Below are 14,245 nucleotides of genomic sequence, written 5' to 3' on the forward strand. Positions count from 1 at the left end.
TGATCCTAAGGGTTATTGCCCAAATTTTCTGGTATTTTTGGCCTAGCAAAGCCAGTCAGGCCCAGCAAACACTGTCAGGTACTGTCTTTTCTTCTGTGGTCCAGTTCCTGAGGTCTAACCTACTAACTCATCCCTTGTGTTTAGCTGCTTTCATCTTCCCATAGGCATACAGATTCCCAAAAGAGAAGAGAAAGTCTCATTTCCAGAAGGCCAGTCTACACACATGCCTAGAAATATCAACAAGGACTTTTCTGTAGCTCATATGATGACTAACTTCTGTTTAACATTAGCTTCACATGTGGTTTGTGTGCTGAACACATTTACATTAGCTGTAATAAAGGCCTTCGAACCGCATGGACACAGTATGGTGGTGGTGGGGGGGAACGACCCCTGAAACTCCCCATGCACATGTGCGTTTTTCAATCAAAGGGATAAAAGGATGCCTAAATTCACTTTGAAATGCAGCTGGTAGGTGAAATTCCACTCTATTACGTGCAGCTGATCCTGCATTGCTTTCCTTTTGGACCATGTAGGAGGGGCTGAAGGGAGTTTCAGCCTTTTAGTGAAAGGATTTAGGCTACACTTCCTACTCCTGAGCTCCACAGGCCACAGGAAGCTGCAGCCAGACTTTTCAGATATAAATAAGGCTTCACAACCTCTATGTCTTTCATACTGGCAACCAAACATCCTGTGGTCTAGAGCAGCGCGGCATGGGCCAGATTCATTCCGGAGGGAGTCGTGCAGTTAAATCATCTTAGCTGGCTGAGAAATTGTAGCACTTCTGTCTCTCTCTTGAGCCTTACGTAGCTCTTGCCAACATCTACTGCACTGCCTCAGCCCCACACAGCCAGGGAGGAGGGAAAACATCTCCTTGGCTGAGGGACAGTGCACACAGCACCTGGCCTGAGGTTGTTGTGAAATTGTTTATGAAAATGAGCATCCAAGCACCCATCTTACACTATCCCCATCATTGCCATGTTTGGACGAGACACTTCTCCCTCTACTCAGCAGGCCAGCAGCTTTTGCTACTGTGGGAATCCCACGTACTGGCTATATGAATAATTATCCTTTTTCTTTTTTCCAGAGAGTTTTTTCTGAGTTGTGCAGTCGCACTAACAGTGCCATACAGCACAGGTTTATGTGGAGCCATTCATCATTCATAGCTGGGATCACAGAACACTTCACAGCCGATTACAAGGGTACACACGCAGGGAATGACATGAGCTGCCTGTCTGAAGTGAAGCTTCAAGCTGGTCTCTGGGCACACCCAGAGGATGCTGAGGACTCAGGGAACGAATGGCACACACAGCATCCGACATGCCCTCCTTTCCACTGACCCAAAAGGCGTCTCTCTCCAAGATATTCTGATGATGATTTCTGGCTCCTTGAATGCAAAATGGGCACACATTATACAAAAAGAGCTCCAAATACCCCGTTCCAGATTTTCTTCTGAAGTAAGTGACTTATTGCTAAGAAGGACTGGGGTTCTAGCACCTGCTTTACGGGTAACCATTCACAGCAGGGGGATGAGGAACAATGGAAAAGCCGTAGCCTGCTGGGACCCGATAGCTTTAAGCCACTTTGTGTGATCAGAGTGGTGCAGAGAAGCCAGAGGGTATCAGCGACTGGCCCTTTTTAAAGGAGGGCATTAAAATAAATACTCAGCCTCAAATCCAGACTAACACCTCCTGGTAATGCCTCTCAAGGCATCCTTCTGCAACACCATCTGTATTCTGGGCTCACCACCCCTCTCCCCGACACTGTCTGTGCTAAGTCACCCCCACCAGCCACCTCCTGGCTGTGCCCTCCTGCGGAACCTCCAGAGCACAGTTCTGCAGATTAAGATGAAAAGGCTTTAAGCAGGACTGTAAATGTGAGGGGCCGTACAGCAAACCACAGTGACAGCTTCTTTTGCTCGGATACGGTGGCCTGAGCTGGACTCTGTGTGTCTGCAGCGCATCGCTCCCCGGCGGGCAGCCTGACCTCCCTTGCTCCGCACTCCGCAGCACCGAGTGTTCAGCTATGCGCTGCGCAGCCACACCACACGCTGCTCGGCATCTCCTGAGAGCTTTTTACATCTCTTTTGAGCCCGTATTCTTGGCGCTGGCTCTTAGAGCTATTTCTGCAATGATGACATAAAACCTGGCGCTTCTAGTTTTGCCGTCCCGGGAAGCCCCCGCGGAGCAGCGCGGCCCCGCACAGAGGGTCACACAAGCTGAATGTCACCGTTTCAGTCACGCCAGAGCCCTGGGCCGCTGTCAGGAACCGCAAAACCCCGCCTGTGAAGCCTGGCCCCTTCGCTCCTCAGGCTGGGGTTGGGACAGACAGGATTTAGGCAGCTGTCTTGCAGCTGAGGCCCCTCAGGGATGGGCAAAGCACACTATTGATCCCGTTACCTCACAGCTGGTATCAGCGCTACATTATTTTCTACTGTCAAGTCATTTTAAGTCTCCGCAATGACACAAACACATTGATTAAAAATTAAAAGCAATGACAGTTCTCCCACAAACTGTACTTACAGTACCGTACTTCCTGCATCCAGGGAGGGGAACGAGAAAATAGCAGAAGACGGAATAATTTATAGTGATAAAATGGGTTACATTTTCATAAAAATTTTATTTGACTTTTTTTTTCTTTTTTTTTTTTAAATAATTCAATGCACTGGCAGTATAATTAATCCCTCTATGAGAGACACAAATGTACCAGTTCAACCAATATTATTTATACAGAGACATTGTTTTTAAAAACAACAAAAGTACATTTAAAATGTTTGTACATAAAGTATTACTGTTATTTCTTTTTTTTTTTTTTTTCGGAAGAAGGAACAAATGTAAACAAAACGCATAATTGTGCAACACGTTGGAAATACAAAGCAAAACAGGCAAGATACAATTTTATACATATAAAGCAAAAGAAATCAAACTTTTATAACTATACAACATTTCAGTAATTGCTTGACATTTTAACAGTTACCTTGGTCTGTACAAAACATCTTAACTTATACTTAAAACTTTACAAGAATAACATGCTTGTTCAGAACAAAGACACCGTGTGGAATTGCAATGATTATTCATATGATATTTGCACACGAGAAAAAAAAGGCTACTTCAATAGCAAATAAAAAGTAAGAATGTAAGGTAAAGGGTCACTCAGTAAACCATAATCTAATTCCAATAGCTAATTAAGTTGCACTGCAATGCAGAAATTAAATCTAATTTTTGCTGGAAGACCGTAAGGTCATAATGTTGCTCTATTTCCAGGAACTAGAAGAAAGCATATATAATTTTTCCTGATATTTTGGTTAATTGCACATGCGTGCACACGCACACATAAACACACAAAAGAAAAATAAAAGGAAAAAAGGATAAAATAGAATTTGCCACAACAGCGAGAAATGGTTGGCAAGAGAACGCACATACCAGACTGCTCCCAACGTGGCTACGCTGAAAAACCAAGACAACCAGAAGGAGCAACCATCCACTGAGTTTGCCAGGATTACTTTTCCTGAACCTTAGTTGTATTTTTCTTTCCAGAAGACAGGAAACAACTTGAATTGAGCCGTTTTTAAAACACCAGGAGTACTACAGCCAAGGACAGAACACAAAGCGAAGGAGAGCTCAAAACCAAAGCAAACAATAACCAGGCCTTTTGACTTGTTTTCATACTCTGTGATGATATGTCCTAGACGTTTTGAATGTGGGTTTTAAAATAACAACGTTTGAGATTCAGTAGAAGATATGCAATCCAGAGATGTCAAAAATACAGGCAGGAATAAATTATACAATATTTTATGGAATTACAAGGACTGTCAGTTTGGATAAAATATACATAATTCTTAAGTGTCATCAAATGATACATATGGCTAAAATTAAACTCCTGATTGCATCAACCTAACATCTTCAGTGCCTGATTCTGCAATCTGAGCACGAATTTACACAGTTACATCTGTGGACATCAGTGGAGCAACCTGCTCATTAGGATGCTCAGGGGAAGAAGAGCAGAATTGGCCCTACATAAATATTTGCCACGACTTTTAAATGTAGAAAACCCATTTGGCTTAGGAAAAACCACTTTAGCCTGCTGCAATGTCTGTTAACTAAAGTAACAGATTCCACCTCTAGACTGAGAGCATTTATGACTCGTTTGAATTTATTTGCCATTTTTCTATGCAAGCTAATGCTGATGCCAGTAAATATTTAAACTCAGAGGTAATGAAATTGCAACATGCCTTTTAGTTAAAACCAGAACATATGCAAGCCTAGATGGTAGGCAGAAATTACCCTCCAGTTCTTTTAAGCAGGGATTATCTGGTGCTGAATCAGAACAGTTCAATATCTGCTCTGCTTCAGTATGTATTTATAAAACTGCATTAGGGCACACAGCACAGTGTGAAAAGGGAGAGGACTAGTTTTTCAGCTGGTGTAAATCAGCACTGACATCTATGGAGCTACTTAGAGGCACATCAGCTGAAGCTTTGGCCCACAGTCATCAGAAACATCCAGCCATCATTCACTCCATATGTAAAAATCGCAGTGATGCAAGTGCAGAGTGGAAGTGTAATTGACATCAGATAAAAAGCTGCTCCGTTAGTCTAGTTCCTGATAATGCTTCTCCAGACTGTGTGGTCTAAAGCTGTTTTATGATGTGCTCTATACGGTATAACTTTGCAGATTACAATATTTCCTTACAGGCAAGGGTTATGGTACATCAATCATTTCATTGGCATGATCAGTAAAAAAAGGCATAATGATAAAAGCTTTGGGACTTTATCTGCATAGAGATATATTGGCAAAAATTAGTCTGGGGTTAGAGGGTTTGCTCCTCAGTGTGTGCATATTTGATTAACTCCACTGAAATCAGTACTTATACCAGTTTACACCAGTTGAGGAACTTGTGCTCTACCTTTGTCATAAATAAAGCACGTATGTTGCTATCCACTATTCATTCATAAATTCAAGGGTAAATGTCTCCTGCCAGTGGTCAAAGCTTCTTCATGTCCGTAACTCCACGTCATTTGTCACTGAAGTCAATGGTGGTTTCCCTGAGCAAGGGCTGAGCCAACACACGGTCTGGTTGAGGAGCAAGTCTGCTTGCAGTTATTCCACAATAGTCCAGGGATCTTGAACTAATTTCAGCGGGGTGAGTACTCAGCCAGAACAAAAAAAAAAAAAGTGTAATTCCATTGAATTAATTGGGTTAATGCAACTGAAGTTCTGGCCCAATAAACTTAACTCTGGTAATGCTATGCCATTTTTGTTAACCAGCTTCTCCTGTGATAAACAGTGCTCAGCAAGCTCTGTAAGACTTGCATGATTGCCATACGACAGCAGAATTTGGTCCCACAAATTCCACAAGCTGAGGCAAGTTTACATTTGCTTAGCTCCAAGTTTGGTCCATTGTAGTTACTGTTATCCATTAAAACAAGTCAATTCACTTCAGAATCTGACTTTCCTTCTAATTCAGAGAAGGAAATAACTGAGTAGAAATTAAGGCTATCTCTACTTGATGAGTTTTGCAATGGAATTACAACAGGGTGACACTCATACAACCGTGAGTAAATACATCCAGCACAGAGAGCTTACAGGACTTGCATAGAACTCAGTTACAATCAAAGACGAAAACAAGTCTCAAACAGCTGCATCATCCACTCACATGGCTTTTACCACTGGCCATTCAGCAGGACTCAGCTAGAGTCCAGTAACGACGAGCAGTCCTGTGGAGACTACAATTCAAATTGCAATTCTGCAGACAGTGAATATTGCCTTAGTTTTACGATGTCACTGCACGCACCGCTTCTGTCAACTCGTTTGGTGTTTCCAGATGCAGCGCAAGTAATAATGAGTGCTCAAATCCAAGTCCCACCTGCAGCAGCAGAGAACCAAGACCTAAAGGCAACACAGAGCCACAGCTCTGCTGCACCCAGGCGGTGGGGCTGGGGTCACTCAGCCCTGTTGGCCACAGCACTGGTCCCCCACCACGTCCCCTGCACAGCAATACTGTGGCCAGGGCTACATGGGGATTCACACTGTGTAGACCTGTAGTAATCCAACACCCTGAGCAGGCTGGGGGCTCCGGGAGCTCTGTGTGGCTCCACAGCAAGGTCAGGTCTTTTCTGCAGCCTCTCTCCAAAGCACTGAGGACACACATCGCTACTTGAGCTGGCTGCTGGGTCCCTGGGCTTGGTCCTTGCTGGAGTTGTAAGGGGAAAATGGTTTAACTCTATGGTGACTGCAGGCCAGTGACAAGCATTAGCTCTTTGTGACATGTGGTGGCACCCTGAGGTGGATTAAGGAATTAGATGGGACTGTGGCATATCTGGACTTTGTAGGATACCATGGTATAGGTGTTATTTTGCAGGACGTATCAGTAGTAATGAATTCCCTTTCCCAAGAGGCACAAACAGGTTAAATTCATAATGCCAGACCACACCAACTTGCCCCAGTTTCTTTAAGCCACTCTTGACGTATTTACCGTTACCTAATGTGATTACAGCATGAATAAGCTGCCTGAGATGTTTCTACATATCCTGTGGTTCTGGGCACAGCTTATCTTTACAGTATTTCTGTTGCAGTGCCTCCTGATGTGGCCAGGTTTGATTCTCATCTGACACCAGTTTTATGCAGCAACTTATCTGTACCTGAATTTGCTCTCATTTCTACCGGTGGAGCCACGAGATCCCCCTGGCTGTCCATGAGATCTAAACTCAACCTCTTCTGACTTCAACAGCTATCACCATGGGTTTAAACTGGTGTGAGATGATCAGAATCACAGATCTTGGAAGACAAAAGAAATAGCAAAACGTTTTTAAAACAGAATGGCTAAAGTAAAGTTACCAAGCCCATCAGAAAGGCAGGTCTGACAAAAATGCTGTGGAGAAGACGGCTGCTCTGTAAGTCAGGCAGGAACATTTTGCATTCAGCAGCAGAGAGGCTTCAATAATGATACAGAGCCTAACTGAGCTTACGGTCTATACATAAAGGCTACAAAATATCAAGTGATATATCTAAAATATGTCACTATATCTAGTGAGATATATATCTATATCTCATTAGACAACACACAGAGTGCCTACATGCATTGCTGTGCATAGTGACCGGTTGTACGATGGAAGATTGGGACGAGTAACAGAAATAGAGGAATTGAGCCCTCCCAACATTAACAAGAGTTGTTTTATTTGTATTTATAAAATAGTAAGCAAAGTAAATCTGGAAGATGTCATAAGGACAGCGGACTGGTTTCTCATCTTCATCCCCTTTGCCTCTCTCCCAGCGCACACTGGTGAGGTCAAGTCAGTGTCTTTACATCTATTGCATCTTTTTTCCTGTGCTACAAAGTAATAAGCAAGCAATTTCTGTTGCAAATCCACATCCAAATCCATATGTATGTGTACACACACACACACACGTGTGTGCTTGCTTCAATACTGTATGTAGTGGAGTTTCTCCTGAACTCAAAGCAAAAAAGTGTATTAATACCCAAGTCAGAATGCTCACCAGCCCCATTTTTGCTGTCTCTGAAGTTGGACTCACAAAACTAATAATTTGATTTAGACAGCATTACGTACTGATAAAAATCCAATGAAAACATTTCTTCCAAAGTAGCTAAAAACTTGTCAATTTATCTGACCTGTTATAATGGAAGAACATAATAAAATCTGTGACATTAAAAAAGCATAGATATTAAGGTCTAGATTCAATTTCCCAGATCTTGTTTCTTTAAGAGGAATGAAGATCTCCATCTTTATTCCTAAAAAAAGCCCCCACATTGATATCAACAGACCCATCCCTATCTTTCAAAGGATGCAATTTTTAAATGAGACAATATATTCACACAGAGACTATTTAAATGACAAAAATTTCAAAGACCATATAAAAAAAGGTGCCATTAAGCTATAAGAAGCAAGCCAAGAAGTGAAAGTTGCCACCAACACTATCAACAAAAAGGCTGTAAGCTAAACCAGAATGACTAAAAAAATAAACATGAAATAAAATAAAAAGCACACATACTGGACCCAACCTCGCTATCCAAACTCAGCGTGAACTGTTTACACTGTTTGCTAAATATGGGAAGAGTGATTCATCCTTTGAAAGGAACCAAAGAGCCCAGCTGAGACCAGTGACCATGGTCTGGGAGAACATGGTCCACACGGGAAACATCATCCCCGGCTTTCCCTGTGATCGCTGCTCTCAAAGAGCCAACAGGCATCCTATGGCCACAGATACTCACTGCACGCAGAGCAGAATATTCTGCCTGCACACTGTCAAATACTTCACTTGAGACCTGCTGCAGCTCCTGACATGGAGGTTAAGTGCTATGCAAATGCCTCGCTTGAGCACTTAGGACTTTGCTGCCCTTGGATCTTGTACCGATGGAGCTTGCATTTAGCCCTTCACTTGCATGCTCCCCTCGCTGCTGAACTATTGATATTGCTCCAAACATCCTGAAGCATAGGACACGAATGACAGCCTTGTCAGCTCTGGCAATTTTATACGAAGCTTGGTGTCCTTCTGAAATCCCAGCTGCAGAAATCAAGAGATTACATCACTGTCCCAGTTTATCACTATTAAAAACATATGTGTCATTTCTGTCCCTTGGCATCCTTGAAAAACGCCTGAAAATGTGTCATGAAATCAAGCTCAGTATCCAGAAGGCAATATAAGAACTAAAAAAGTTTATTATGAAAACCCAACGCAACCCAACCAACCAACACACACACACACGCACAAAAATCCAAAGCAAAAAACCACCCCAAACCAACCAACCAAAAACCAAAAAACCAAAACCAAAACAAAGAAACAAACAACCCACGATTTGAAGCCAATCTTGTAATTTTTGGTGCTTGTTCATGACTTTGAATGCCTGAAGCAGGCAGCGTTAAGAGCAGACATAGCAAATGCCCAAGCAAACACACGATGCTTCCCCATGGACCGAAACAAACAATCTCATCTGATTAACTCCGCTGGAAGTAATATTTTAAGGGGTAAAATGATTCCACAAAGATGACATGTTGGCATTTGAAATGAGACGAGTATAGTGCCTGTAAAAGTGCAATAATCCTTAATAACTAACCCAAAAGAAGCATCATCCCCAGGGATAAGATGGTAATTCACTCTCCATATTTAATTCGTTTCTAAGCCGCTTTTGAAACAAGACTGCTAAATAGTAAGTTGGCTTGTGATCCTAGACTTGACTGCTGGACTTACTATAATCACGCCATTGATTCCGCATACATTTCAAACTAAGTCACAGGATATGAAATCAGGTGGGCTAATTCCTTAAGCTGTTTAAGGAAAAGATTTTGAACACGGGGTAAATTTAGAGATAGTCTGTTTACTGCAAGCTACAGGCAAAAGGTAACACTTTGTCTTCACTGATTGACTGCAGCTAGTGAATAGTCTTGTGTCTGAAGATTGTATTTCAAGACATATCATATCTATCTATATCTAAATGTTGGGAAGTCTAGGATTTCAGTCTACTGTAAAGGAACAAGTGACGACAATGCACTTAATTAGACTAAATAGTTACTGGATTTCATTAGTGAGATCTTGCAAAAAGAATGGAAAACTCTGGCTTATGACAAAACCACCCCAACGCTACTTCATCTCAAGTACTCACCCTCTTAAAAAATAAAATATTTCAAGTGTTTTGTTTCCTTTTTCTTTAAAACAAATAAACAAACAACCCAACAACCACCTTTCATCTACATTTCTGAACAGTTCTCACTGCTGTGATTTTATTAATTAGCTACCGGGGCCAGGGTGACCAATGCAGTCAGGTTCACGTTTCAGCCACATTACCCCAACCCTCGGAGAACAGATAAGGGTGTATCGACCACTTGAGGAGCAGGAATGTGCAGATAACACAGGATGTGCATGTCCTGCAAATGCCCTTTGCAGACAACACTAAACTGGATGATTTCTCTGATGAAGCACCTTGGCTACATTTACAATACAGTCTCATGGAACAAAATATTAGAAATCATTGACTTTTAAGAAAAGGTAGTACCACAGGGAGCTAATATACAACAGCTACAGTAATGTTTGTCTTAAATGTGCACTGGGCAGAGTCCTTAAACTGTTCTTATTGCAAATATCCAAGGCCTGCTCTAAAAATCATAACAGTCTGAACCTTTAAAATGCAAATTTGTCCTATTTATCTGGTTACAACCCAGTGAGTAGAATCCAATAACTCACCAGATTAAAGGATATACAGGATTATATAGCAGAAGGTAATTGCAATTAACTAATATCTGGATGGCATTTAATACACATATTGTGTTATTTCAATGAGATGAGACAGAATAATATTTACATTGCTATGAGTATTTTCTGTTTATAGAAATTGAATTTACAGTTCAGTAAGGTGTGCAGGCGTTATATCAAGAATGAGATGAGACCATTTAAAGTCTTGTGAATTATTGATATAAATTCATTTTGTTTTGTTTCATGCACCAGCGCTTCTTGCAGTGGCACCAGAAGCGCAGTGCAGTTTATAACAGGGGAAAAAAAGAAGAGGAAAGAGCAAATGTGAAATGGTGTAATTTATTCACAATTGCTTTGAAAGTCTATCTGCATTGTCTCATTATTACTCACGCATTAGAGGAATGGTCCAAAACATGACAGCATGGGCAAACAGATGCAGACCTTGGTAAATAGGTAAACTGACGGAAGTATTCATGGCCATTATTAAACAAATATTATATTGCTTTTGGGTAAATCTGGTGATTTTATTTAATTTGACATTGTTTTCAAGATAGCAAGATAATACTGTACGTTTCTAACGCTCTGAAATGAACAAAACAGGTGAAAATTGATGCCACATGGAATTATAATGTTTCAACAGTAGCTGGTTAGTTAAACTTCTAGAGAGTTTCATGAAGAATCTGCATACACTTATTAATGGACTTTTACATACAATATCAATGCTTAGAGTGTAGCGGTCCTGTTAAAATCTGCTTTCACTGAGTCACTATGCAAAGAGAGATTGTTCTATGAAGAAAAATCTTGGATGAGTACAACTGAAAGAAAATTCACAGATTTAGTATAGGAATGATAGATAAGACTATGAAAGCTAATATTTTGAAATTGCCTAAAAACTGCAATAAATTCTGCTGCCTACTGAAATTATTAAGCCAACAATAAACAGGAAGAATGGAATATCAAAACCTCACTGCATAGTGTGTCATCATTCTTTAATGAGGCATTCCTTCAACTTTTTACCTCTTAACACCTTTGGTGATCTTACATAATGTACCTGTAAGATATTCAATATTCTCTTTTAGAGATTAAGCCTATAGGAAGTATGAAATCTTAGGAATGTACAGTGTCAGGTAATGATGCTAGAATTAAGCATCAAAAAGCTTGGGTCAGGTTCAGAAGATGATTTTGAATGAATAGCTATAACTTCTACTAATTTATTTCAGAAGGGATTTCTCATATATACCCTCAAATATTTAAGACGCTTTGTACTACTTCTCAGGAATCCATATCTTCTCAAAGTGCTTTTTTGTTTTCACTTGAAGGCAGCATGGACTTAAAACAATACTGCAGGGAATGTACCGTTCCATAAAGCACAAAAGGATGGCAGGATCGAGGAGACACAAGGCATAGAAAATTGTTGAAAATGATTAGATGGTACAACACATACTGCTCTTGAGTCAAAAGTTCCATTTAGGGTGACTTCTACTTCCAACAGGATATTAAAAAAGGCAATAAAAATGAAGTTACATGAATAAACTTCCAGAAATGAGTGGAGTTCCACCAGTGATCGTCTCTGCGCTGGTAGAGGTAGAAGAATGGGGATGTTATGAACAGGGCAGCAGTCACTACAACAAATGAGCCTCAATGCGGAGCCAGTGGAGTCCTTGGCGAACGTAACGAACCAGATTGGTCATACTGCTGTGTTGTGTTAAGGGTCCCATCACTGAGTCCAGGTCTACAAAGAATTCTGCAATAAACAAGAAACATCAGTCATTTTTTCAGGCAGTGGTACAGAAATATGTGTATTACCCTGGTTTCCCACTCAGTAGCAGAAGTGCAATTAGTGAGTTCTCAAGACATGGTGCACATGAACACATGGTCAGTAGGAAAGAATTTAAACAAAAGCAATAATATATTTAAACAGACCAAATTAAATTATCTATGCTGGAAGTCAACCACAACATGGTACGAGTGGTCGCCAATAGTCTTCTTTTAGCTCTGATGATCTGCATTTTCAGTTTTTGAGTCTAGGTTTGCTGACTACATGATTTAAGTAGCTGGCAATAAACCGTGGCATTTCCTTTTCCATGCTGTGCCCTCTCCTGGGCTTGAAGAGCTAGTCTGGATCTTGCAGAAGACCTTGCTTGCTCTTTTTCCCACCCTCCAATTTCTGTAACTGCCATTGCAGCCATTTGGGCTCTCTGCTCATCTTGCTGCAGCTGCAGGACTCAGAGGATGTGTGTGGGGTGGGAGAGAGAAGGAAGAGGAGAGAGGCAACACAGCAGGAATATAGCACCTAGGACATGGGAACCTGTAAGGGTAAAGAAATGATGGGTAAGGCCACTGGGATGAGAAGGGTTAAGAGGACATCACTAATCAGAGAGCCACCTTTAGGAAGCAACACACTAGTTTGCTTTATGCCATGTGTTAGATGCTCTCTGGGTGAAAGACTGATCTTGTTAGGGCCAACAGACCTTTCCTAATTGCTTTCAGTGGAGAGCTGGATTGTGTCCTCTACTCTCCCACCGCTTGACTTTGTGCTCACTGGGACACAGGCATTCCCACATATAGAACACTTACACTATTTTTAGGCGAGTGTGAGCCCACACATGGTTAAATGCCCCTCATAGCTCAGATAACAACCAATGATCCCAATAAGCGGTGGCTGAGCCCTCACATTTTCACCCTACCTAAAATCCAGTGCGTGGCACTCAGCCAGCAAACACACTGTATTGGCTGCAGTGTGGGAGAGCAGATGCTGGGTACAAAATCATTATCGGTACTTTCTTCAGCAACTAAGTGCTGCTTTGAGGTTTTCTATCCAAGTATTGACAGCCTGACCCTGGGCAGCTCGGGAGCTACTGCAGTATCACAGCACAAGGTGATTTGGCTGGAGGCAAGCACAGGGAAAGCTCAGGGGTTAAGATGCTGCAGCCAGCAGTTACTTTTAATCTTCCTTCCTCTGTCTTTTATTCCCCTCCTCCAGTGTAAAATCAATATATTTAGAAGTGAAATAATGCAGTGTCTTGCTTGCATTCCAGCAATCTCATTCTAGGCTCAAGTAAGTAATAATTGCTTTAAACACTGAGAATTCACCTTAAAGTCTAATTTCAGTTTAACATTTCTTGAAAAAGCTACAAGCACTGAAGCCATTTATTAAATTTATACATAAAAGATCAGGCCTTTGTCACTACAGAGCTGATAGTTTTCTATACTGTAAAGTGCTGCTATCTTTGGAAGCTTAAAAAAATGATCTGATTTTGTAATTTCAGGTGAGAGTTTGAACAACTCTCTATGTGATTCAACACAAACCGGCCCATGGGTTGGCTTTGGGAAGTTTGCAGTTTAGCTCAGCCTGCTGCAAATGCAGAGTTTATGACAAACTCCGTCCATTCTCCCATACACTCTGAACTCGCAGACCAGGGCTGATTTGACCAGGGGTACACGGCAGTATGGTCCCGCTTTCCTTTTCAAACCAGATCAGCTTGGCGGGTCACAGTTCCGCTGTTCTCCCTCTTGCTACGCCTTTTTATTTTAATGGTGCATCTTTTGTCAGGCTGACAAGAAAGGCTTCTGCCTTCTTCTCTGAGCCAGCTGGAGATGGGTCAAGTCCAAACTGGAGTGTGCAGGCATCCTCAGAGGAGCACAAAACCTAAGCAGACAGTTGTGGACAAAGGGAAGCTGCACAACCCCTACAACATGGAAGAAATCCCTTGTATCTGCATGGGCATGAGCTAAGAAACACCTATGACGGCCGCAAGACCCAGAGGTAAAGGCTGTTAGAGACTGCAACAATAGGGCCATGTTTTTATACCCATCTCTATTATCTCACCAGGGACATGTTCTTGGGCAAGACACACCCCGTGATTCAGAAGACAACAGAAACAATGAGAGCTGACCACGAAAAGAAAAAAAAGAAGAAAGTAGTGACTGGATCTGCTGGATCTGTGGTGCTTTTTTTTTTAAAAAAAAAGAAGAAAATTCATTTTTATCCTAATTGTGGGTTTCTGTGTGGGTTTGGGTTTGTTTCCTTGTTTTTTGAGACA

The 14,245-nt window shown here is 41.6% G+C and overlaps 1 protein-coding gene across 4 annotated transcripts in view; it reads right to left on the reverse strand.

The window, feature by feature from the left end:
• Positions 1-2,596: 2,596 nt before the first annotated feature.
• The window catches only part of AFF2 (ALF transcription elongation factor 2), a 333,326-nt gene continuing 321,677 nt past the window's right edge, over positions 2,597-14,245 (reverse strand). For all 4 annotated transcript variants that reach the window (XM_082062239.1, XM_082062240.1, XM_082062238.1 and 1 more), the window contains exon 21: positions 2,597-11,946. In XM_082062239.1, coding sequence (XP_081918365.1) covers positions 11,825-11,946 — 122 coding nt within the window. In that variant the 3' untranslated portion in view covers positions 2,597-11,824. The remainder of the gene's footprint in view (positions 11,947-14,245) is intronic.

The sequence above is a fragment of the Streptopelia decaocto genome, assembly GCF_964273445.1.
Source record: "Streptopelia decaocto genome assembly, chromosome: 10".
NCBI classification, from domain to species: Eukaryota; Metazoa; Chordata; class Aves; order Columbiformes; family Columbidae; genus Streptopelia; species Streptopelia decaocto.